General features: G+C 43.1%; 1 protein-coding gene across 2 annotated transcripts in view; it reads right to left on the bottom strand.

The window, feature by feature from the left end:
- The window catches only part of chd1l (chromodomain helicase DNA binding protein 1-like), a 70,536-nt gene that overhangs the window by 6,432 nt on the left and 36,947 nt on the right, over positions 1-27,157 (bottom strand). Inside the window, exons 13-23 of one of the 2 annotated variants that reach the window (XM_045687232.1) lie at positions 26,019-26,133; positions 18,639-18,795; positions 16,826-17,012; positions 14,931-15,070; positions 13,204-13,355; positions 12,782-12,984; positions 12,562-12,660; positions 10,524-10,594; positions 5,906-6,053; positions 5,433-5,541; positions 393-891 (exon numbers count right to left, since the gene is read on the bottom strand). In XM_045687232.1, the coding sequence (XP_045543188.1) occupies positions 393-891; positions 5,433-5,541; positions 5,906-6,053; positions 10,524-10,594; positions 12,562-12,660; positions 12,782-12,984; positions 13,204-13,355; positions 14,931-15,070; positions 16,826-17,012; positions 18,639-18,795; positions 26,019-26,133 (1,880 nt within the window). The remainder of the gene's footprint in view (positions 1-392; positions 892-5,432; positions 5,542-5,905; positions 6,054-10,523; positions 10,595-12,561; positions 12,661-12,781; positions 12,985-13,203; positions 13,356-14,930; positions 15,071-16,825; positions 17,013-18,638; positions 18,796-26,018; positions 26,134-27,157) is intronic. The other variant, XM_045687233.1, reaches the window with a different exon arrangement.

The following is a 27,157-nucleotide window of genomic DNA, read 5'->3' as shown; positions in this document are numbered from 1 at the left end:
ATAGCAACATCAGAAGACTAGCATTATCATTCCATAGCAACATCACAAGACTAGCATCATCAGACCATAGCAACATCAGAAGACTAGCATCATCAGACCATAGCAACATCAGAAGACTAGCATCATCAGACCATAGCAACATCAGACCATAGCATCATCAGACCATAGCATCATCAGACCATAGCATCATCAGACCATAGCAACATCAGACCATAGCAACATCAGAAGACTAGCATCATCAGACCATAGCAACATCAGACCATAGCAACATCAGAAGACTAGTATCATCAGACCATAGCAACATCAGAAATATATGTGTCACTGTACAGCAATGGTTTTCATGTTATAACCATCCTTGAAATTGTAAATGTAAGACTGACTGTTGAGGTCACCTGTGATTGGACAGGACTCTCCAACTCTGTTACAATGTGTGTGACCTCTGAACTCATGATCTCCTCCTCATCTCCTTCATATGTGATGAGGTAGCGGGCCAGTCTCTTCCTGTCTGAGGCTGTCAGGTTGTAGAAGAACACATGAACTCCTCTCATGAAGTCAGGCAGAGCAGGATCAGCGGGGCTGGGGGTCCTGCTGCTCTGATTGGCTGTCTCTCCTTCCTCACTCCCTCTGTCTGAGCTCTGATTGGCCGTCTCTCCTTCCTCACTCTCCCTGTCTGAGTCAGGGCCAGGATACTGTGGCACTGGGGGGGAGTGTGGAGGAGAGGGGGATAACGAGACGGAGGCCTTGGAGGTTGAGGCTGAGGCCTTGGAGGTTGAGGCTGAGGCCTTGGAGGTTGGGGCTGAGGCCTTGGAGGTTGGGGCTGAGGCTGATGCTATGGAGGGTGTTGTGGACATACCTAAAGCAGAGGTAGAGACAGACCTGCTGTAGTAGTATCTGACAGACAGGCCAGTTAAGGACTAAACCTGGTGAAAAAAAACAAAGCCTTCACATTTAAGACAAACACATTTAGCACTAGATCCTTCAACACTTCAACAAATGCAGTGCAAGGCAAAAGGCCGTGTGTGTCTGCTTCCCAAACGGAACCCTATTCCTGTTAGAGCGCCCTGTTTATCAAAAGTGTTGGAAAAACGTGTCAATAACAAACTGACTGGCTTTATTGATGTCTATAGTATTCTCTCTGGTATCAAATCGAACTTTATTTGCCACATGCGCCGAGTACAACAAGTGTAGACTTTACCATGAAATGCTTACTTACAAGCCCTTAACCAGCAGTGCAGTTCAAGAAGAAGAAAGTATTTACCAATTTAGACTAAAATAAAAAGTAACAATAAGAATAACGAGGCTATATACAGGGGGTACCAGTACAGAGTCAATGTGGAGGCTATATACAGGGGGTACCGGTACACAGTCAATGTGGAGGCTATATACAGGGTATTACGCTACAGAGTCAATGTGGAGGCTATATACAGGGGGTACCGGTACAGAGTCAATGTGGAGGCTATATACAGGGGGTACCGGTACAGAGTCAATGTGGAGGCTATATACAGGGGGTACCGGTACAGAGTCAATGTGGAGGCTATATACAGGGGGTACCGGTACAGAGTCAATGTGGAGGCTATATACAGGGGGTACCGGTACAGAGTCAATGTGGAGGCTATATACAGGGGGTACCGGTACAGAGTCAATGTGGAGGCTATATACAGGGGGTACCGGTACAGAGTCAATGTGGAGGCTATATACAGGGGGTACCGGTACAGAGTCAATGTGGAGGCTATATACAGCGGGTACCGGTACAGAGTCAATGTGGAGGCTATATACAGGGGGTACCGGTACAGAGTCAATGTGGGGGCTATATACAGGGGGTACCGGTACAGAGTCAATGTGGAGGCTATATACAGGGGGTACCGGTACAGAGTCAATGTGGAGGCTATATACAGGGGGTACCGGTACAGAGTCAATGTGGAGGCTATATACAGGGGGTACCGGTACAGAGTCAATGTGGAGGCTATATACAGGGGGTACCAGTACAGAGTCAGTGTGCGGGGGTACAGGGGTGCAGGCTAGTAATGAGGCTATATACAGGGGTACAGGCTAGTAATGAGGCTATATACAGGGGTACAGGCTAGTTGAGTACAGTTGAAGTCGGAAGTTTACATACACTTAGGTTGGAGTCATTAAAACTCGTTTTTCAACCACTCCACAAATTTCTTGTTAACAAACTATAGTTTTGGATAGTTGGTTAGGACATCTACTTTGTGCATGACACAAGTCATTTTTCCAACAATTGTTTACAGACAGATTATTTCACTTATAATTCATTGTATCACAATTAGTTTACATAAACTAAGTTGACTGTGCCTTTAAACAGCTTGGAAAATTCCAGAAAATGATGTCATGGCTTTAGAAGCTTCTGATAGGCTAATTGACATAATTTGAGTCAATTGGAGGTGTACCTGTGGATGTATTTCAAGGCCTACCTTCAAACTCAGTGCCTCTTTGCTTGACATCATGGGAAAATCTAAAGAAAACATCAGAAAAAAATTGTAGACCTCCACAAGTCTGGTTCATCCTTGGGAGCAATTTCCAAATGACTGATGGTACCACGATCATCTGTACAAACAATAGTACACAAGTATAAACACCGCGGGACCACGCAGCCTTCATACCGCTCAGGAAGGAGATGCATTCTGTCTCCTAGAGATGAACGTACTTTGGTGCAAAAAGTGCAAATCAATCCCAGAACAGCAGCAAAGCACCTTGTGAAAATGCTGGATGAAACGGGTACAAAAGTATCTATATCCACAGTACGAGTCCTATATCGACATAACCTGAAAGGCCGCTCAGCAAGGAAGAAGCCACTGCTCCAAAACTGCCATAAAAAAGCCAGACTACGGTTTGCAACTGCACATGGGGATAAAGATCGTACTTTTTGGAGAAATGTCCTCTGGTCTGATGAAACAAAAATAGAACTGTTTGGCCATAATGACCATTGTTATATTTGGAGGAAAAAGGGTGAGGCTTGCAAGCCAAAGAACACCATCCCAACCGTGAAGCACGGGGGTGACAGCATCATGTTGTGGGGGTGCTTTACTGCAGGAGGGACTGGTGCACTTCACAGAATAGATAGCATCATGAGGTTGGAAAATTATGTGGATATATTGAAGCAACATCTCAGGACATCAGTCAGGAAGTTAAAGCTTGGTTGCAAATGGGTCTTCCAAATTAACAATGACCCCAAGCATACTTCCAAAGTTGTGGCAAAATGGCTTAAGGACAACAAAGTCGAGGTATTGGAGTGGCCATCACAAAGCCCTGACCTCAATCCTATAGAAAATTTGTGGGCAGAACTGAAAAAGCATGTGCGAGCAAGGAGGCCTACAAACCTGACTCAGTTACACCAGCTCTGTCAGGAGGAATGGGCCAAAATTCACCCAATTTATTGTGGGAAGCTTGTGGAAGGTTACACGAAACGTTTGACCCAAGTTTAAATTGTTTAAGGCAATGCTACCAAATACTAATTGAGTGTATGTAAACTTCTGACCCACTGGGAATGTGATGAAAGAAATAAAAGCTGAAATAAATCATTCTCTCTACTATTATTCTGACATTTCACATTCTTAAAATAAACTGACTTAAGACAGGGCATTTTTTACTAGGATTAAATGTCAGGAATTGTGAAAAACTGAGTTGAAATGTATTTGGCTAAGGTGTATGTAAACTTCTGAATTCAACTGTAGGTGGGTGCGAAGTGACTATGCATAGGTAACAAGGAGCGAGTAGCAGCAGTGTACAAGAGGGGGTTGGGGGGTCAAGTAATTGTCCGGTGGCGATTTCTAGGAATTGTTCAGCAGTCTAATGGCTTGGGGGTAGAAGCTGTTGAGGAGCCTTTTGGTCCTAGACTTGGCGCTCCGGGTACCTCTTGCCGTGCTGTAGCAGAGAAAACAGTCTATAACTTGGGTGACTGGAGTCTCTGACAATAATAAGGGCTTTCCTCTGACACCGCCTATTATATAGGTCCTGGATGGCAGGAAGCTTGGCCCCAGTGATGTACTGGGCCGTTCGCACTACCCTCTGTAGTGCCTTAGGGTCAGATGCAGAGCAGTTGCCATACCAGGCGGGGAGGCAACCGGTCAGGATGCTCTCGATGGTGCAGCTGTAGAACCTTTTGAGGATCTGGGGACCCATGCCAAATCTTTTCAGTCTCCTGAGAGGGAAAAGGTTTTGTCGTACCCTCTTCACGACTGTGTTAGTGTGTTTGGACCATGATAGTTTCCAGACTCACATCAAACATCTCCAATCCAAAGTTAAATCTAGAATTGGATTCCTGTTTCGCAACAAAGCATCCTTCACTCATGCTGCCAAACATACCCTCGTAAAACTGACCATCCTACCGATCCTCGACTTTGGCGATGTCATTTACAAAATAGCCTCCAACACCCTACTCAACAAATTGGATGCAGTCTATCACAGTGCCATCCGTTTTGTCACCAAAGCCCCATATACTACCCACCACTGCGACCTGTACGCTCCTGGCCCTCGCTTCATGCTCGTCGACAAACCCACTGGCTCCAGGTCATCTACAAGACCCTGCTAGGTAAAGTCCCGCCTTATCTCAGCTCGCTGGTCACCATAGCAGCACCCACCCGTAGCACGCGCTCCAGCAGGTATATCTCACTGGTCACCCCCAAGGAACTTGAAACTCTCGACCCGCTCCACTACAGCCCCGTCGACGTTAATGGGGGCCTGTTTGGCCCGCCTTTTCCTGTAGTCCACGATCAGCTCCTTTGTCTTGCTCACATTGAGAGGTTGTTGTTCTGGCACCACACTGCCAGGTGTGGCCGTCTCATCATTGTTGGTGATCAGGCCTACCACTGTTGTGTCGTCAACAAACTTAATGATGGTGTTGGAGTCGTGTTTTGGGGGTGTGTTGGGGTTAGTAAAGGAGTAGAAAGGATACATGGGGGTGTTATGGTTAGTAAAGGAGTAGAAAGGATACATGGGGGTGTGTTAGGGTTAGTAAAGGAGTAGAAAGGATACATGGGGTGTTAGGGTTAGTAAAGGAGTAGAAAGGATACATGGGGGTGTGTTAGGGTTAGTAAAGGAGTAGAAAGGATACATGGGGGTGTTATGGTTAGTAAAGGAGTAGAAAGGATACATGGGGGTGTTAGGGTTAGTAAAAGAGTAGAAAGGATACATGGGGGTGTGTTAGGGTTAGTAAAGGAGTAGAAAGGATACATGGGGGTGTGTTAGGGTTAGTAAAGGAGTAGAAAGGATACATAGAGGTGTGTTAGGGTTAGTAAAGGAGTAGAAAGGATACTGGGGGTGTTAGGGTTAGTAAAGGAGTAGAAAGGATACATGGGGGTGTTATGGTTAGTAAAGGAGTAGAAAGGATACATGGGGGTGTGTTAGGGTTAGTAAAGGAGTAGAAAGGCTCCATGGGGGTGTTAGGGTTAGTAAAGGAGTAGAAAGGATACATAGAGGTGTGTACCCCCCTGGAGGCCAGGTGTTTCCTGATGAGTCTCTCTGTTCCATACCAGTTAAACCCTCTGGTGGAGTGGCCGATACGGGGGAGGTGGACGCCGGCTGGGGGAGAGGAGAGAGGTGCATGAGGGGGAGACTGAAATGGAATCTTTAGTGATGTGCACAGCAGAGTATATGGTCTCTTACTCCAACTACACACACACACACAATCAGACATAGACACACACACAGACACACACACAAACAGACGTAGACACACACACACAATCAGACACACACAGACGTAGACACACACACACAGACGTAGACACACACACACAGACGTAGACACACACACACAGACGTAGGCACACACACAGAGGCACAAAGACAGACAGACAGACAGACAGACAGACAGACAGACAGACAGACAGACAGACAGACAGACAGACAGACAGACAGACAGACAGACAGACAGACAGACTACCCTTGTTAGTCTTGGCGACCCTGTAGATTTTCTGGAGTCCTTCTTCCAGAGCAGAGAGATGGATCCCTGACAGGCTGTTGTCTCTGGCTCTGTGCTGAGCCACTATCAGGGCCACCTGGGGACAGACAGACAGACACATCAGGGCCACCTGGGGACAGACAGACAGACACATCAGAACAACCTGGGGACGGACAGACAGACACATCAGAACAACCTGGGGACAGACAGACAGACACATCAGAACAACCTGGGGACAGACAGACAGACACATCAGAACAACCTGGGGACAGACAGACAGACACATCAGAACAACCTGGGGACAGACAGACAGACACATCAGAACAACCTGGGGACAGACAGACAGACACATCAGAACAACCTGGGGACAGACAGACAGACACATCAGAACAACCTGGGGACAGACAGACAGACACATCAGAACAACCTGGGGACAGACAGACAGACACATCAGAACAACCTGGGGACAGACAGACAGACACATCAGAACAACCTGGGGACAGACAGACAGACACATCAGAACAACCTGGGGACAGACAGACAGACACATCAGAACAACCTGGGGACAGACAGACAGACACATCAGAACAACCTGGGGACAGACAGACAGACAGATCAGAACAACCTGGGGACAGACAGACAGACACATCAGAACAACCTGGGGACAGACAGACAGACACATCAGAACAACCTGGGGACAGACAGACAGACACATCAGAACAACCTGGGGACAGACAGACAGACACATCAGAACAACCTGGGGACAGACAGACAGACAGATCAGAACAACCTGGGGACAGACAGACAGACAGATCAGAACAACCTGGGGACAGACAGACAGACACATCAGAACAACCTGGGGACAGACAGACAGACACATCAGAACAACCTGGGGACAGACAGACAGATCAGAACAACCTGGGGACAGACAGACAGACACATCAGAACAACCTGGGGACAGACAGACAGATCAGAACAACCTGGGGACAGACAGACAGACACATCAGAACAACCTGGGGACAGACAGACAGACACATCAGAACAACCTGGGGACAGACAGACAGACAGATCAGAACAACCTGGGGACAGACAGACAGACACATCAGAACAACCTGGGGACAGACAGACAGACACATCAGAACAACCTGGGGACAGACAGACAGACACATCAGAACAACCTGGGGACAGACAGACAGACACATCAGAACAACCTGGGGACAGACAGACAGATCAGAACAACCTGGGGACAGACAGACAGACACATCAGAACAACCTGGGGACAGACAGACAGACACATCAGAACAACCTGGGGACAGACAGACAGACACATCAGAACAACCTGGGGACAGACAGACAGACAGATCAGAACAACCTGGGGACAGACAGACAGACACATCAGAACAACCTGGGGACAGACAGACAGACACATCAGAACAACCTGGGGACAGACAGACAGACACATCAGAACAACCTGGGGACAGACAGACAGACACATCAGAACAACCTGGGGACAGACAGACAGACAGATCAGAACAACCTGGGGACAGACAGACAGACACATCAGAACAACCTGGGGACAGACAGACAGACACATCAGAACAACCTGGGGACAGACAGACAGACACATCAGAACAACCTGGGGACAGACAGACAGACACATCAGAACAACCTGGGGACAGACAGACAGACACATCAGAACAACCTGGGGACAGACAGACAGACACATCAGAACAACCTGGGGACAGACAGACAGACACATCAGAACAACCTGGGGACAGACAGACAGACACATCAGAACAACCTGGGGACAGACAGACAGACACATCAGAACAACCTGGGGACAGACAGACAGACACATCAGAACAACCTGGGGACAGACAGACAGACACATCAGAACAACCTGGGGACAGACAGACAGACACATCAGAACAACCTGGGGACAGACAGACAGACACATCAGAACAACCTGGGGACAGACAGACAGACACATCAGAACAACCTGGGGACAGACAGACAGACACATCAGAACAACCTGGGGACAGACAGACAGACACATCAGAACAACCTGGGGACAGACAGACAGACACATCAGAACAACCTGGGGACAGACAGACAGACACATCAGAACAACCTGGGGACAGACAGACAGACAGATCAGAACAACCTGGGGACAGACAGACAGACACATCAGAACAACCTGGGGACAGACAGACAGACACATCAGAACAACCTGGGGACAGACAGACAGACACATCAGAACAACCTGGGGACAGACAGACAGACACATCAGAACAACCTGGGGACAGACAGACAGACACATCAGAACAACCTGGGGACAGACAGACAGACACATCAGAACAACCTGGGGACAGACAGACAGACACATCAGAACAACCTGGGGACAGACAGACAGACACATCAGAACAACCTGGGGACGGACAGACAGACACATCAGAACAACCTGGGGACAGACAGACAGACACATCAGAACAACCTGGGGACAGACAGACAGACACATCAGAACAACCTGGGGACAGACAGACAGACACATCAGAACAACCTGGGGACGGACAGACAGACACATCAGAACAACCTGGGGACAGACAGACAGATAGACACATCAGAACAACCTGGGGACAGACAGACAGACAGACAGACCACATCACATCAGGGCCACCTGAGGACAGGAGGGAGGGAATAAATCACTCATTATACAAATCAGGTACATCATCATCATAATTCCACAGGTATCTTAATTCTGTCAGAGCCGAGAGCGTCCCGACTTTCTGACGATGTGATGACCTTTGGGAACACACTGCCCACAGGTACATACAGCGCCTACAGAAAGTATTCATACCCCTTAAAATGTTTTCCACATCTTGTTGTGTTACAGCCTGAATTCAAATTGATTAAACAGATTTTTTTCTACACACAATACCCCATAATGACCAAGTGAAAACATGTTTTTAGATTTTTTTTGCTAATCATTGAAAATGAAATACAGAAATATCACATTTAGAGAAGTTTTCACACCCCTGAATCAATACATGCTAGAATCACCTTTGGCAGCGATTACAGCTGAGAGTCTTTCTGGGTAAGTTTCTAGAATTTTCCACACCTGGATTGTGCAACATTTGCACATTATTATTTTCTATCTCTGTCAAATCGGTTGTTGATCATTGTTAGACAATCCTCTTCAGGTCTTGTCATAGATTTTCAACCAGATTTAAGTCAAAACTGTAACTCTGCCACTCAAAAACATTTACTGTCTTCTTGGTAAGCAACTCCAGTGTAGATTTGACCTTGTGTTTTAAGTTATTGTCCTGCTGAAAGGTGAATTCATCTCCCAGTGTTTGTTGGAAAGCAGACTGAACCAGGTTTTCGTCTAGGTTTTTGCCTGTAGTTAGCTCCATTCCGTTTCTTTATTATCCTGAAAAACTGCCCAGTCCTTAACGATGACAAGCATACCCATAACATGATGCAGCCACCACTGTGCTTGAAAATATGGAGAGTGCCCAAACATAACACTTTGTATTCAGGACAAAAAGTGAACTGCGTTGCCATATTTTTACAGTATTACTTTAGTGCCGTGTTGCAAACAGGATGCATGTTTTGGAGTATTTGTATTCTGTACAGGCTTCCTTCTTTTCACTCTGTCATTTAGGTTAGTATTGTGGAGTTACTACAATGTTGTTGATCCATCCTCAGTTTTCTCCAATCACAGCCATTAAAACTCTGTAACTGTTTTCAAGTCACCATTGGCCTCATGGTGAAATGCCTGAGCAGTTTCCTTCTTCACCGTTAACTGAGTTAGGAAGGACGCCTGTATCTTTGTAGTAACTGGGTGTATTGATACACCATCCAAAGTGTAATTAATAACTTCACCATGCTCAAAGGGATATTCAATGTCTGTATTTTTTTTTTTTTACCCATCTACCAATAGGAGCCCTTCTTTGCGAGGCATTGGAAAACCTCCCTGGTCTTTGTGGTTGAATCTGAGTTCGAAATTCACTTCTCGATTGAGTGTCCTAACAGAAAATTGTATGTGTTGGGGTACAAAGATGAGGTAGTCATTAATAAATCATGTTAAACCCCATTATTGCACACAGAGTGAGTCCATGCAACTTATTATGGTAAGCACATTTTTACTCCTGAAAATGTTTAGGCTTTCCATAACAAAGGGGTTAAATACTACTTATTGACTCAAAACATTTCAGCGACACATTTTTTAAATTAATTAGTAAAAATTTGAAAAAAACACAATTCTACTTTTACATTATGGGGTATTGTGTTTAGGCCAGTGACAAAAAAAATAATCTGAATTTATCCCATTTTATATGCAGGCTGTAACACAACAAAATGTGGAAAAAGTCAAGTGTTGTGAATACTTTCTGAAGGCTCTATAGCTTTACCACTGAGAAGACGTTAGGGCATAGACACGTACTGCGTGTTGAGAGGGTGTGTGTGTGTGTGTGTGTGTGTGCTTATGTAACAGGTGGGATCTGAACCCACCTGAACATCAACCATTTAGACCTAGAGGAAATTCCCTCATGGGCCGAGGGTTACACAGGCAGGTCTACGTCATCTCTGCTACACTTACCTGGTCTTGGCCATCCAGTCTGGACTGTTTATCATCAACAGGGAACAGCAACACAGATCCCAGCTTCAAGTCTGAAACAGAAAGTTTTCTTAATTTACTGGTGTGTGATGGCAGGACAGCACAGGTGGTACAGTTACAACTATGCCATGTGCTGCAGCCATGTTCTGTTATAATCTCCACCCGGCACAGCCAGAAGAGGACTGGCAACCCCTCATAGCCTGGTTCCTCTCTAGGTTTCTTCCTAGGTTTTGGCCTTTCTAGGGGAGTTTTTCCTAGCCACCCCTCATAGCCTGGTTCCTTTCTAGGTTTCTTCCTAGGTTCTGGCCTTTCTAGGGAGTTTTTCCCTAGCCACCCCTCATAGCCTGGTTCCTCTCTAGGTTTCTTCCTAGGTTTTGGCCTTTCTAGGGGAGTTTTTCCTAGCCACCCCTCATAGCCTGGTTCCTCTCTAGGTTTCTTCCTAAGGTTCTGGCCTTCCTAGGGAGTTTTTCCTAGCCACCGTGCTTCTACACCTGCATTGCTTGCTGTTTGGGGGTTTTAGGCTGGGTTTCTGTACAGCACTTTGAGATATCAGCTGATGTAAGAAGGGCTTTATAAATACATTTGATTTGATTTGATTTAGGTCACTGGAGGCCATTAGATTAGACATTAGACCCAGGGCTGCTGTAAGAGCCAGTAGACAGAGACATCGACAAAAAAATGTTCTGAACATTGTTGAGGGAATTAAAGAAGCAAAATGTGGTTTTCCAATCAAAAGGAGAATTAGTGTGAGCTAATAAAGATTTAAAATGGTTTGAACTTTGAATCTCAACACGAGGTGGAGGCGATAAACAGCTAATAAAGGAGATTGAATACGTTGCAAGATAAATAAAATATCATTTTCCATTGACGGATGTCGATTTAACCCGTTTGACTGCTATCGATTGGCAAGTACAGTACATAGCGATAGAATAAATCCTGATTGGTATGTAACTAGCGAGCAAAAGGTATAAAAGATGGGTTACGAATTAACTCATCAGACCAGAAAAGCGTGAAGCTGCAGCTGCACGTTTTAAATGGTTTGAATTTTGAATCTCAACACGAGGTGGAGGCGATAAACAGGAGAAGAGTTGTTGGAACCATTTCGGACAATCGGAGCCTTTCGAGCGTGCAGCAAAAGGGCCCAACCCCCATTCCAAGGCTGCCCCGTTCACCGAGAGATCTCCAGCGAACCCAGGCATTTCACATAAATACACTCATGATTTCTTGCTCAAAGCGGGCGTGAGAGAAGTTTCTGAAGGTGGCAATGTTAAGTGTCTCTCTCCCTCTATATCTCTTATTTAAAAAAGCTTCCATGTTGTTGTCATTCCGCTAGGGACCTGTTTTCAGGGTATTAAGTCTCCAGTCAATAACCGGTGGAGAGTGTGTGTGATAATCCTGTGTTCTCGTTTAATTAGCTAGTAAATAAATAATTAAACTAATGTGTGTAGTACTGAATCATAAGTAAGGCTCAGGTTTTTTGCAGATGCAAGGAAGTCACGACTGTTCAGAATGATGATATGATACAAGGTTACGATTAATAAGTGGACTGTTTGTAGATGTGATAGGTAAATTTGGGAGATGGTAACTCTTTAAAGAACCGCTCTCGTGGTGCCCCACATCCTAATGAGTTAATTGTTACATGATGAATTTAACAATTAAACATATTTAGTTAATTAGATAAATAAAAGTCCTCAGATTGTTAAAGTCAAGTCACGACGACATATTTATTGTATGAAAATGGTGGCTACATTAGCCCACAAAAAAGCATAGAAAAAGATATTTGATTGCCAACCGATGCAAATGTATCATTCTCCACATTAATGTTAGTTTCATTGTGGACCTTTCCCCCGATAACAGAAGTATACGAGGGAGATCCAAAGCAGCACTCGAGACAACAACAACAACTGAGCGCGTGTAAAAACCCGTAACTTGATATGGTTTCCCAAAAGCAAAGTCGATATTCGAAAAGGAGTTAATTAAAACCACCTTCTGAGAAAATGTATCTAACGCGTGAGCTCACCTTTCATCTTTCCAGCCAGCTCGTATTGTCTACGCGGTTCATCTGACCTGTTCTCCAACGCTGTGAAGAGACCACCTCTACCCCAACGGCCGGAGTCATCTACAAAAGACACCAGGACGTAAAAAAAACACAGACATTGACGTTTTCGATACAATGTTTTTCATGTTTGTATGCTCTCTCTTTCTTTGCTGAATTTTTACAAATCAGAACGATCCAATACCAACACAGTGCACTATGATGGCGTCGTCCTGGTTGCCGTAAGGGTGTGTGACATCACCCAACACGTAACTAATAGCAGAGTGTTCTGAATCTGTAGAGGTCACGCTGAGGTCATCAGCTTCCTCCTCTTCCTCTTCCTCCTCCTCGCTCTCCACAGAGGGTAAACACAGGGACCTGTACCCATTGGACTCCCACCATGCCATTCTGCAACACAGACGCCTCATTATACCAGACCTAGAGTCTATGTTGCAGGTAGAGGGATGTCTATTCCACGATCTGGGCCATATTCATTAATGCACACCGTTGCAAACCATAGCAAAATATTTTGTAACAGAAACAAGTTTTCTTATTGGGAAATGTTAGTTAGTCCCTCCCTGTGTTTTCTGCTGTTTGGTTTCTTGTGAAAATGACTTTAGTCCTTACTTCTTCCTGTGTTTGTTCTCCTGTAGTCTCCTCCTCTTGTCCTCCTGTAATCTGGCCCTCTTAGCTGCAGCCTCCTCCCTCTCTTTCAGGTCAGTCTCAGTCAAGGCCTTCCTCTTCCTCATGGGGGCCAACAGGGGCCCAGACAGACACACCTGAAGGGCCACTGAACATCAGCCAAGAGACATAGGTTGTCCCCCAAATTACACACTATTCCCTATAGAGTGCACTACTTTAGACCAGGGCCCACAGGTCTCTGTTGAAAAGTAGTGCACTATACAGGGAGTGGCGCACTATACAGGGAGTGGCGCACTATACAGGGAGTGGCGCACTATACAGGGAGTGGCGCACTATACAGGGAGTGGCGCACTATACAGGGAGTGGCGCACTATACAGGGAGTGGCGCACTATACAGGGAGTGGCGCACTATACAGGGAGTGGCGCACTATACAGGGAGTGGCGCACTATACAGGGAGTGGTGCACTATATAGGGAGTGGTGCATTTTATAGGGAGTGGTGCACTATACAGGGAGTGGTGCACTATACAGGGAGTGGTGCACTATACAGGGAGTGGTGCACTATACAGGGAGTGGTGCACTATACAGGGAGTGGTGTCTGACATTACACTCCAACAACATACCCTGTCTGTCTGTCTGACATTACAATCCAACAACACACCCTGTCTGTCTGTCTGACATTACAATCCAACAACATACCCTGTCTGTCTGTCTGACATTACAATCCAACAACACACCCTGTCTGTCTGTGTGACATTACAATCCAACAACATACCCTGTCTGTCTGTCTGACATTACAATCCAACAACATACCCTGTCTGTCTGTCTGACATTACAATCCAACAACATACCCTGTCTGTCTGTCTGACATTACAATCCAACAACATACCCTGTCTGTCTGACATTACAATCCAACAACACACCCTGTCTGTCTGACATTACAATCCAACAACATACCCTGTCTGTCTGTCTGACATTACAATCCAACAACATACCCTGTCTGTCTGTCTGACATCACAATCCAACAACATACCCTGTCTGTCTGTCTGACATCACAATCCAACAACATACCCTGTCTGTCTGTCTGACATCACAATCCAACAACATACCCTGTCTGTCTGTCTGACATCACAATCCAACAACATACCCTGTCTGTCTGTCTGACATCACAATCCAACAACATACCCTGTCTGTCTGTCTGACATCACAATCCAACAACATACCCTGTCTGTCTGTCTGACATCACAATCCAACAACATACCCTGTCTGTCTGTCTGACATCACAATCCAACAACATACCCTGTCTGTCTGTCTGACATCACAATCCAACAACATACCCTGTCTGTCTGTCTGACATCACAATCCAACAACATACCCTGTCTGTCTGTCTGACATTACAATCCAACAACATATCCTGTCTGTCTGTCTGACATTACAATCCAACAACATACCCTGTCTGTCTGACATTACAATCCAACAACATACCCTGTCTGTCTGTCTGTCTGACATTACAATCCAACAACACACCCTGTCTGTCTGTCTGTCTGTCTGTCTGTCTGTCTGTCTGTCTGTCTGTCTGACAGTGCTACTAGTGAAAGGTGTAGAATAGAGAAGTCCTATTTCTCTCTGTTTGTGAGTAGTGATGTTAGTCATTAGCACATCATCACACTAGTCTAGTAGAGCAGAGGTGAGGAGACAGTAAGAGAGTCTTACTTCATCGTTGTGTCGTGTCGCCCGTCTCTCTCCTCCTCCTCCTCCTCCTGCCTCCTCCTCCTGGAGACGACTGAAGGTCCTCTGGTCCTCAGAGCTCATCTCCCGGGAATAGTCCCTCCCTTCAAAGTAGTACATGTGGTCTGGACAGGGACAGACAGAGAGACAAGGTCAGAGAGAAACAGGGACAGACAGAGAGACAGGGACAGACAGAGAGACAGGGACAGGGAGAGACAGGGACAGGGAGAGAGACAGGGACAGGGAGAGAGACAGGGACAGGGAGAGAGACAGGGTCAGAGAGAGAGACAGGGTCAGAGAGAGAGACAGGGTCAGAGAGAGAGACAGGGAGAGACAGAGAGACAGGGTCAGTGAGAGACAGGGACAGACAGAGAAACAGGGTCAGAGAGAGACAGGGTCAGTGAGAGAAACAGGGTCAGTGAGAGAAACAGGGTCAGAGAGAGAGACAGGGTCAGAGAGAGAGACAGGGACAGGGAGAGAGACAGGGAGAGAGACAGGGAGAGAGACAGGGAGAGAGACAGGGAGAGAGACAGGGAGAGAGACAGGGACAGGGAGAGAGACAGGGACAGGGAGAGAGACAGGGAGAGAGAGACAGGGAGAGAGAGACAGGGAGAGAGAGACAGGGAGAGAGAGACAGGGACAGGGAGAGACAGGGACAGGGAGAGACAGGGACAGGGAGAGACAGGGACAGGGAGAGACAGGGACAGGGAGAGAGAGCGAGAGAGACAGGGAGAGAGAGCGAGAGAGACAGGGAGAGAGAGCGAGAGAGACAGGGAGAGAGAGCGAGAGAGACAGGGAGAGAGACAGGGAGAGACTGGCCCAACGCTCTAACCACCAGGCTACCTGCTGGTTACTGGCCCTACGTTCTAACCACTAGGCTACCTGCTGGTTACTGGCCCAACGCTCTAACCACCAGGCTACCTGCTGGTTACTGGCCCAACGTTCTAACCACTAGGCTACCTGCTGGTTACTGGCCCAACTCTCTAACTACTAGCTACCTGCTGGTTACTGGCCCTACGTTCTAACCACTAGGCTACCTGCTGGCTACTGGCCCAACGCTCTAACCACTAGGCTACCTGCTGGTTACTGGCCCAACACTCTAACCACTAGGCTACCTGCTGGTTACTGGCCCAACGCTCTAACCACTAGGCTACCTGCTGGTTACTGGCCCAACGCTCTAACCACTAGGCTACCTGCTGGTTACTGGCCCAACGATCTAACCACTAGGCTACCTGCTGGTTACTGGCCCAACTCTCTAACCACTAGGCTACCTGCTGGTTACTGGCCCAACGCTCTAACCACTAGGCTACCTGCTGGTTACTGGCCCAACGCTCTAACCACTAGGCTACCTGCTGGTTACTGGCCCAACTCTCTAACCACTAGGCTACCTGCTGGTTACTGGCCCAACGCTCTAACCACTAGGCTACCTGCTGGCTACTGGCCCAACGCTCTAACCACTAGGCTACGTGCTGGTTACTGGCCCAACTCTCTAACCACTAGGCTACCTGCTGGTTACTGGCCCAACACTCTAACCACTAGGCAACCTGCTGGTTACTGGCCCAACACTCTAACCACTAGGCTACCTGCTGGTTACTGGCCCAACTCTCTAACCACTAGGCTACCTGCTGGTTACTGGCCCAACACTCTAACCACTAGGCTACCTGTTGGTTACTGGCCCAAATCTCTAACCACTAGGCTACCTGTTGGTTACTGGCCCAAATCTCTAACCACTAGGCTACCTAGGTACTACTGTTTATCAGGGACCCTAGAGAATATAATGTAATTTGGGATGCACCCTAGTAGTGTAGAGTAGTGTAGGTTTACAGTGTAGATTGATGGCAGGTTTTGCTGTGGGGCCTCTATGAGCTTTTGCTACTTACTCTGTCCCTCAGATTCCTCCTCCTCTTCCTCTTCTGTGGGCAGGTCCTTGGTCTGGGTGGGGGCTTCATCAGTCAGCCACTCCCCGTCTCTAGACTGACCCAGGATCAGACCCAGGTTCACAGCCTGGATGGAGCTTTCTTCTGACGACAGCAGCTTGTCCACTCCAAACTTCAGGATCTCACTGAGCTGAAGAGACAGATTGAATAGGACGGATGAGGAGAGAGGGAGAGACAAATGGACCGAGACGAAAAAAGGAGGAAGAGTGGAGATGGGAAGGGCAGAGTAGCCTGTTGATGGGTCACCGAGGTGTCATGAAGGGCAGAGTAGCCTGTTGATGGGACACCGAGGTGTCATGAAGGGCAGAGTAGCCTGTTGATGGGTCACTGAGGTGTCATGAAGGGCAGAGTAGCCTGTTGATGGGACACCGAGGTGTCATGAAGGACAGAGTAGCCTGTTGATGGGACACCGAGGTGTCATGAAGGACAGAGTAGCCTGTTGATGGGTCACCGAGGTGTCATGAAGGGCAGAGTAGCCTGTTGATGGGTCACCGAGGTGTCATGAAGGGCAGAGTAGCCTGTTGATGGGACACCGAGGTGTCATGAAGGGCAGAGTAGCCTGTTGATGGGTCACCGAGGTGTCATGAAGGACAGAGTAGCCTGTTGATGGGTCACCGAGGTGTCATGAAGAACAGAGTAGCCTGTTGATGGGACACCGAGGTGTCAGGAAGGACAGAGTAGCCTGTTGATGGGTCACCGAGGTGTCATGAAGGGCAGAGTAGCCTGTTGATGGGACACCGAGGTGTCATGAAGGACAGAGTAGCCTGTTGATGGGACACCGAGGTGTCATGAAGGACAGAGTAGCCTGTTGATGGGACACCGAGGTGTCATGAAGGACAGAGTAGCCTGTTGATGGGTCACCGAGGTGTCATGAAGGGCAGAGTAGCCTGTTGATGGGTCACCGAGGTGTCATGAAGGGCAGAGTAGCCTGTTGATGGGACACCGAGGTGTCATGAAGGACAGAGTAGCCTGTTGATGGGACACCGAGGTGTCATGAAGGACAGAGTAGCCTGTTGATGGGACACCGAGGTGTCATGAAGGACAGAGTAGCCTGTTGATGGGTCACCGAGGTGTCATGAAGGGCAGAGTAGCCTGTTGATGGGTCACCGAGGTGTCATGAAGGACAGAGTAGCCTGTTGATGGGTCACCGAGGTGTCATGAAGGGCAGAGTAGCCTGTTGATGGGTCACCGAGGTGTCATGAAGGACAGAGTAGCCTGTTGATGGGTCGCCAGGTTTGCTGACCGTGCGTCGCCAGGTATGCTGACCGTGCGTCGCCAGGTATACTGACCGGGCGTTGCCAGGTAACTGACCTTGTGTTGCCAGTAGGATTGGGAATTGTTAGGGACCTCAAGATACGATATCTCAATTCTTAGGTGCCAATAAGATACGTATTGTGAATTTTACGATTCTGTATGTATTGCGAATCGACTCTGCGATTCAATGTCCCAAACATATTGCTCACTATATGTCTGCTGTAGAGGGACAAGAGAGAGCTATCAGTCATGGAAATAAAAGTGCTGAAAACATGTTGACTCACTATTTATAAAGAAGAGTTTTGGCACAGGTACAGCCTATAAAATAATAATAATAACGTACAAAATAATATTGTGATACGTAACTGTATGCATTTTGTCCTCCCATCACCAGTTGCCAGGTTACTGACGGTGTTTTGCCAGGGTTACTGACGGTGTGTTGCCAGGGTTACTGACGGTGTGTTGCCAGGGTTACTGACGGTGTGTTGCCAGGGTTACTGACCTGCAGACCGGCAGCAGCAGCAGAGTGGGTGTGGTTTAGCAGAGAAAAACGCCCCTCTTCTATCACTGTGTTGGTAAGGCGGAGCTTAGAAACCGCCCGGGAGTACACAATCTCCTCTACCGTATCCCTCCCCAGGAGCCGGATCACCTTCACAGCCCTGTTAAATAGACCTCTGGTTACCCCACCACCATCTTATATCAACATGCATAAGCAAGAGAATATATAGCAGGTCTAGGGCCCTGAGATATTATAATTAATATATAGCAGGTCTAGGGCCCCGAGTTATTATTATTAATATATAGCAGGTCTAGGGCCCTGAGATATTATAATTAATATATAGCAGGTCTAGGGCCCCGAGTTATTATTATTAATATATAGCAGGTCTAGGGCCCTGAGATATTATAATTAATATATAGCAGGTCTAGGGCCCCGAGTTATTATTATTAATATATAGCAGGTCTAGGGCCCTGAGATATTATAATTAATATATAGCAGGTCTAGGGCCCCGAGTTATTATTATTAATATATAGCAGGTCTAGGGCCCCGAGTTATTATTATTAATATATAGCAGGTCTAGGGCCCCGAGTTATTATTATTAATATATAGCAGGTCTAGGGCCCCGAGTTGTTATTATTAATATAGACTAGGGCCCCGAGTTATTATTATTAATATATAGCAGGTCTAGCGCCCCGAGTTATTATTATTAATATATAGCAGGTCTAGGGCCCCGAGTTAATATTATTAATACATAGCAGGTCTAGGGCCCTGAGTTATTATTATTAATATATAGCAGGTCTAGGGCCCCGAGTTATTATTATTAATATATAGCAGGTCTAAGGCCCTGAGTTGTTATTATTAATATATAGCAGGTCTAGGGCCCTGAGTTATTATTATTAATATATAGCAGGTCTAGGGCCCTGAGTTATTATTATTAATATATAGCAGGTCTAGGGCCCTGAGTTAATATTATTAATATATAGCAGGTCTAGGGCCCCGAGTTAATATTATTAATATATAGCAGGTCTAGGGCCCCGAGTTATTATTATTAATATATAGCAGGTCTAGGGCCCTGAGTTATTATTATTAATATAGACTAGGGCCCCAAGTTATTATTATTAATATATAGCAGGTCTAGGGCCCTGAGTTATTATTATTAATATATAGCAGGTCTAGGGCCCCGAGTTATTATTATTAATATATAGCAGATCTAGGGCCCCGAGTTATTATTATTCATATATAGCAGGTCTAGGGCCCCGAGTTATTATTATTAATATACAGCAGGTCTAGGGCCCCGAGTTGTTATTATTATTAATATAGACTATGGCCCCAAGTTATTATTATTAATATATAGCAGGTCTAGGGCCCCGAGTTATTATTACTAATATATAGCAGATCTAGGGCCCCGAGTTATTATTATTAATATATAGCAGGTCTAGAGCCCTGAGTTATTATTATTAATATATAGCAGGTCTAGGGCCCCGAGTTATTATTATTAATATATAGCAGGTCTAGGGCCCCGAGTTATTATTATTAATATATAGCAGGTCTAGGGCCCCGAGTTATTATTATTAATATATAGCAGGTCTAGGGCCCCGAGTTATTATTATTAATATATAGCAGGTCTAGGGCCCCGAGTTATTATTATTAATATATAGCAGGTCTAGGGCCCCGAGTTATTACTATTAATATATAGCAGCTCTAGGGCCCCGAATTATTATTATTAATATATAGCAGGTCTAGGGCCCAGAGTTATTATTATTAATATATAGCAGGTCTAGGGCCCCGAGTTATTATTATTAATATATAGCAGGTCTAGGGCCCCGAGTTATTATTATTAATATATAGCAGGTCTAGGGCCCCGAGTTAATATTATTAATATATAGCAGGTCTAGGGCCCCGAGTTATTATTATTAATATATAGCAGGTCTAGGGCCCTGAGTTATTATTATTAATATATAGCAGGTCTAGGGCCCCGAGTTATTATTATTAATATATAGCAGGTCTAGGGCCCCGAGTTATTATTATTAATATATAGCAGGTCTAGGGCCCCGAGTTATTATTATTAATATATAGCAGTTCTAGGGCCCCGAGTTATTATTATTAATATATAGCAGGTCTAGGGCCCCGAGTTATTATTATTAATATATAGCAGGTCTAGGGCCCCGAGTTATTATTATTAATATATAGCAGGTCTAGGGCCCCGAGTTATTATTATTAATATAGCAGGTCTAGGGCCCCGAGTTATTATTAATATATAGCAGGTCTAGGGCCCCGAGGTATTATTATTAATATATAGCAGGTCTAGGGCCCGAGTTATTATTATTAATATATAGCAGGTCTAGGGCCCCGAGTTATTATTATTCATATATAGCAGGTCTAGGGCCCCGAGTTATTATTATTAATATACAGCAGGTTTAGGGCCCCGAGTTATTATTATTAATATAGACTATGGCCCCAAGTTATTATTATTCATATATAGCAGGTCTAGGGCCCCGAGTTATTATTATTAATATACAGCAGGTTTAGGGCCCCGAGTTATTATTATTAATATAGACTAGGGCCCCGAGTTATTATTATTAATATATAGCAGGTCTAGGGCCCCGAGTTATTATTATTAATATATAGCAGGTCTAGGGCCCCGAGTTATTATTATTAATATATAGCAGATCTAGGGCTCCGAGTTATTATTATTAATATATAGCAGGTCTAGGGCCCCGAGTTATTATTATTAATATATAGCAGGTCTAGGGCCCCGAGTTATTATTATTAATATATAGCAGGTCTAGGGCCCCGAGTTATTATTATTAATATATAGCAGGTCTAGGGCCCCGAGTTATTATTATTAATATATAGCAGGTCTAGGGCCCCGAGTTATTATTATTAATATATAGCAGGTCTAGGGCCCCGAGGTATTATTATTAATATATAGCAGGTCTAGGGCCCCGAGTTATTATTATTAATATATAGCAGGTCTAGGGCCCCGAGTTAATATTATTAATATATAGCAGGTCTAGGGCCCTGAGTTATTATTATTAATATAGACTAGGGCCCCAAGTTATTATTATTAATATATAGCAGGTCTAGGGCCCTGAGTTATTATTATTAATATATAGCAGGTCTAGGGCCCGAGTTATTATTATTAATATATAGCAGGTTGGCCCTGAGTTATTATAATATAGACTAGGGCCCCAAGTTATTATTATTAATATATAGCAGGTCTAGGGCCCTGAGTTAATATTATTAATATATAGCAGGTCTAGGGCCCTGAGTTATTATTATTAATATAGACTAGGGCCCCAAGTTATTATTATTAATATATAGCAGGTCTAGGGCCCTGAGTTAATATTATTAATATATAGCAGGTCTAGGGCCCCAAGTTATTATTATTCATATATAGCAGGTCTAGGGCCCAGAGTTATTATTATTAATATACAGCAGGTCTAGGGCCCCGAGTTATTATTATTAATATAGACTATGGCCCCAAGTTATTATTATTAATATATAGCAGGTCTAGGGCCCTGAGTTATTATTATTAATATACAGCAGGTCTAGGGCCCCGAGTTATTATTATTAATATAGACTATGGCCCCAAGTTATTATTATTAATATATAGCAGGTCTAGGGCCCTGAGTTGTTATTATTAATATATAGCAGGTCTAGGGCCCTGAGTTATTATTATATAGCAGGTCTAGGGCCCCGAGTTGTTATTATTAATATAGAGTAGGACCCTGAGTTAATAATAATAATATATAGCAGCTCTAGGGCACTGAGCTATTATTATTAATATATAGCAGGTCTAGGGCCCCGAGTTGTTATTATTAATATAGAGTAGGACCCTGAGTTAATAATAATAATATATAGCAGGTCTAGGGCACTGAGCTATTATTATTAATATATATCAGGTCTAGGGCCCCGAGTTATTATTATTAATATAGAGTAGGACCCTGAGTTAATAATAATAATATATAGCAGGTCTAGGGCCCCGAGTTAATAATAATAACATTATATAGTAGAACTAGGGCCCCGAGTTAATAATAATAATAACATTATATAGTAGAACTAAAGCCCTGAGTTAATAATAATAACATTATATAGTAGAACTAGGGCCCTGAGTTAATAATAATAATAACATTATATAGTAGAACTAGGGCCCCGAATTAATAATAATAATAACATTATATAGTAGAACTAGGGCCCCGAGTTAATAATAATAACATTATATAGTAGAACTAGGGCCCTGAGTTAATAATAATAATAATAACATTATATAGTAGAACTAGGGCCCTGAGTTAATAATAATAATAATAACATTATATAGTAGAACTAGGGCCCTGAGTTAATAATAATAATAATAACATTATATAGTAGAACTAGGGCCCTGGGTTAATAATAATAACATTATATAGTAGAACTAGGGCCCTGACTTAATAATAATAACATTATATAGTAGAACTAGGGCCCTGAATTAAAAATAATAATAATAACATTATATAGTAGAACTAGGGCCCTGGGTTAATAATAATAACATTATATAGTAGAACTAGGGCCCTGACTTAATAATAATAACATTATATAGTAGAACTAGGGCCCTGAGTTAAAAAATAATAATAATAACATTATATAGTAGAACTAGGGCCCTGGGTTAATAATAATAACATTATATAGTAGAACTAGGGCCCTGACTTAATAATAATAACATTATATAGTAGAACTAGGGCCCTGAGTTAATAATAATAACATTATATAGTAGAACTAGGGCCCCGAGTTAATAATAATAATAACATTATATAGTAGAACTAAAGCCCTGAGTTAATAATAATAACATTATATAGTAGAACTAGGGCCCTGAGTTAATAATAATAATAACATTATATAGTAGAACTAGGGCCCCGAATTAATAATAATAATAACATTATATAGTAGAACTAGGGCCCCGAGTTAATAATAATAACATTATATAGTAGAACTAGGGCCCTGAGTTAATAATAATAATAATAACATTATATAGTAGAACTAGGGCCCTGAGTTAATAATAATAATAATAACATTATATAGTAGAACTAGGGCCCTGAGTTAATAATAATAATAATAACATTATATAGTAGAACTAGGGCCCTGGGTTAATAATAATAACATTATATAGTAGAACTAGGGCCCTGACTTAATAATAATAACATTATATAGTAGAACTAGGGCCCTGAATTAAAAATAATAATAATAACATTATATAGTAGAACTAGGGCCCTGGGTTAATAATAATAACATTATATAGTAGAACTAGGGCCCTGACTTAATAATAATAACATTATATAGTAGAACTAGGGCCCTGAGTTAAAAAATAATAATAATAACATTATATAGTAGAACTAGGGCCCTGGGTTAATAATAATAACATTATATAGTAGAACTAGGGCCCTGACTTAATAATAATAACATTATATAGTAGAACTAGGGCCCTGAGTTAAAAAATAATAATAATAACATTATATAGTAGAACTAGGGCCCTGAATTAATAATAATAACATTATATAGTAGAACTAGGGCCCTGACTTAATAATAATAACATTATATAGTAGAACTAGGGCCCTGAGTTAAAAAATAATAATAATAACATTATATAGTAGAACTAGGGCCCTGAGTTAATAATAATAACATTATATAGTAGAACTAGGGCCCTGAGTTAAAAAATAATAATAATAATAACATTATATAGTAGAACTAGGGCCCTGAGTTAATAATAATAATATTATATAGTAGAACTAGGGCCCTGAGTTAAAAAATAATAATAATAACATTATATAGTTGAACTAGGGCCCTGAGTTAATAATAATAATATTATATAGTAGAACTAGGGCCCTGAGTTAATAATAATAACATTATATAGTAGAACAAGGGCCCTGAGTTAATAATAATAACATTATATAGTAGGTCTAGGGCCCTGAGTTAATAATAATAACATTATATAGTAGAACTAGGGCCCTGAGTTAATAATAATAACATTATATAGTAGAACAAGGGCCCTGAGTTAATAATAATAACATTATATAGTAGAACTAGGGCCCTGAGTTAATAATAATAACATTATATAGTAGAACTAGGGCCCTGACTTAATAATAATAACATTATATAGTAGAACTAGGGCCCTGACTTAATAATAATAACATTATATAGTAGAACTAGGGCCCTGACTTAATAATAATAACATTATATAGTAGAACTAGGGCCCTGAGTTAAAAAATAATAATAATAACATTATATAGTTGAACTAGGGCCCTGAGTTAATAATAATAACATTATATAGTAGAACAAGGGCCCTGAGTTAATAATAATAATAACAATATATAGTAGAACTAGGGCCCTGAGTTAATAATAATAATAATAACATTATATAGTAGAACTAGGGCCCTGAGTTAATAATAATAATAACAATATATAGTAGAACTAGGGCCCTGAGTTAATAATAATAATAATAATAACAACATTATATAGTAGAACTAGGGCCCTGAGTTAATAATAATAACATTATATAGTAGAACTAGGGCCCAGAGTTATTATTATTATTACCATTATATAGTAGAACTAGGGCCCTGAGTTAATAATAATAATAACAATATATAGTAGAACTAGGGCCCAGAGTTATTATTATTATTACCATTATATAGTAGGACTAGGGCCCTGAGTTAATAATAATAACATTATATAGTAGAACTACGGCCCAGAGTTATTATTATTATTACCATTATATAGTAGGACTAGGGCCCTGAGTTAATAATAATAACATTATATAGTAGAACTACGGCCCAGAGTTATTATTATTATTACCATTATATAGTAGAACTAGGGCCCTGAGTTAATAATAATAACATTATATAGTAGAACTAGGGCCCTGAGTTAATAATAATAATAATAATAACATTATATAGTAGAACTAGGGCCCTGAGTTAATAATAATAATAACATTATATAGTAGAACTAGGGCCCTGAGTTAATAATAATAACATTATACAGTAGAACTAGGGCCCTGTGTTACCTGGTCTGACCAATAGAACTAGGGCCCCGTGTTACCTGGTCTGACCAATTGAACTAGGGCCCCGTGTTACCTAGTCTGACCAATAGAACTAGGGCCCCGTGTTACCTGGTCTGACCAATAGAACTAGGGCCCCGTGTTACCTGGTCTGACCAATAGAACTAGGGCCCCGTGTTACCTGGTCTGACCAATAGAACTAGGGCCCCGTGTTACCTGGTCTGACCAATAGAACTAGGGCCCCGTGTTACCTGGTCTGACCAATAGAACTAGGGCCCCGTGTTACCTGGTCTGACCAATAGAACTAGGGCCCCGTGTTACTTGGTCTGACCAATAGAACTAGGGCCCCGTGTTACCTGGTCTGACCAATCCGGTGGCAGCGAGCGGCAGCCTGCAGGTCATTCTGGGGGTTGAAGTCAGAGTCAATGAAGATCACAGTATCAGCTGCTGTTAGGTTCATCCCAACGCCTCCTATACAGCAGAGAGACGGGTCAGAGGTTATACAGGGGTCAGAGGTTATACAGGGGTCAGCGGTTCTACAGGGGTCAGCGGTTCTACAGGGGTCAGAGGTTCTACCAGAGGTTCTACAGGGGTCAGAGGTTCTACAGGGGTCAGCAGTTCCACAGGGGTCAGAGGTTATACAGGGGTCAGTAGTTCTACAGGGGTCAGAGGTTATACAGGGGTCAGTGGTTATACAGGGGTCAGAGGTTATACAGGGGTCAGAGGTTATACAGGGGTCAGAGGTTGAAGTCATGAGAGACAGGGGTTCAGGGGTCAGTTTAGCCATTGTCCAGTGATCATGTTGTTAGCACATTACGTATTTGCTTTCATTGTTTATTCTTTATTCATTCCTTATTCTTTAATTGTTTATTCCTTATTCTTTAATTGTTTATTCCTTATTCATTCCTTATTATTTCCTTGTTTATTCCTCATTCATTCCTTATTCTTTAATTGTTTATTCCTTATTCATTCCTTATTCTTTCCTTGTTTATTCCTTATTCTTTCATTGTTTATTCCTTATTCTTTCCTTATTCTTTCATTGTTTATTCCTTATTCTTTCATTGTTTATTCTTTATTCTTTCATTGTTTATTCTTTATTCTTTCATTGTTTATTCCTTATTCATTCCTTAATCTTTCATTGTTTATTCCTTATTTCTTTCATTGTTTATTCTTTATTCTTTCATTGTTTATTCCTTATTCATTCCTTATTCTTTCCTTGTTTATTCCTTATTCATTCCTTAGTCTTTCATTGTTTATTGTTTATTCTTTCATTGTTTATTCCTTATTCATTCCTTAATCTTTCATTGTTTATTCCTTATTCATTCCTTAATCTTTCATTGTTTATTCCTTATTCATTCCTTAATCTTTCATTGTTTATTTGCTTATTCATTCCTTAATCTTTCATTGTTTATTCCTTATTCATTCCTTAATCTTTCATTGTTTATTCCTTATTCATTCATTGTTTATTCCTTATTCTTATGCTGTTCTTGAAGGT

This window comes from Salmo salar, chromosome ssa10 (assembly GCF_905237065.1).
Source record: "Salmo salar chromosome ssa10, Ssal_v3.1, whole genome shotgun sequence".
Lineage (NCBI taxonomy): Eukaryota > Metazoa > Chordata > Actinopteri > Salmoniformes > Salmonidae > Salmo > Salmo salar.
This window is presented reverse-complemented; position numbering and strand designations above follow the sequence as displayed.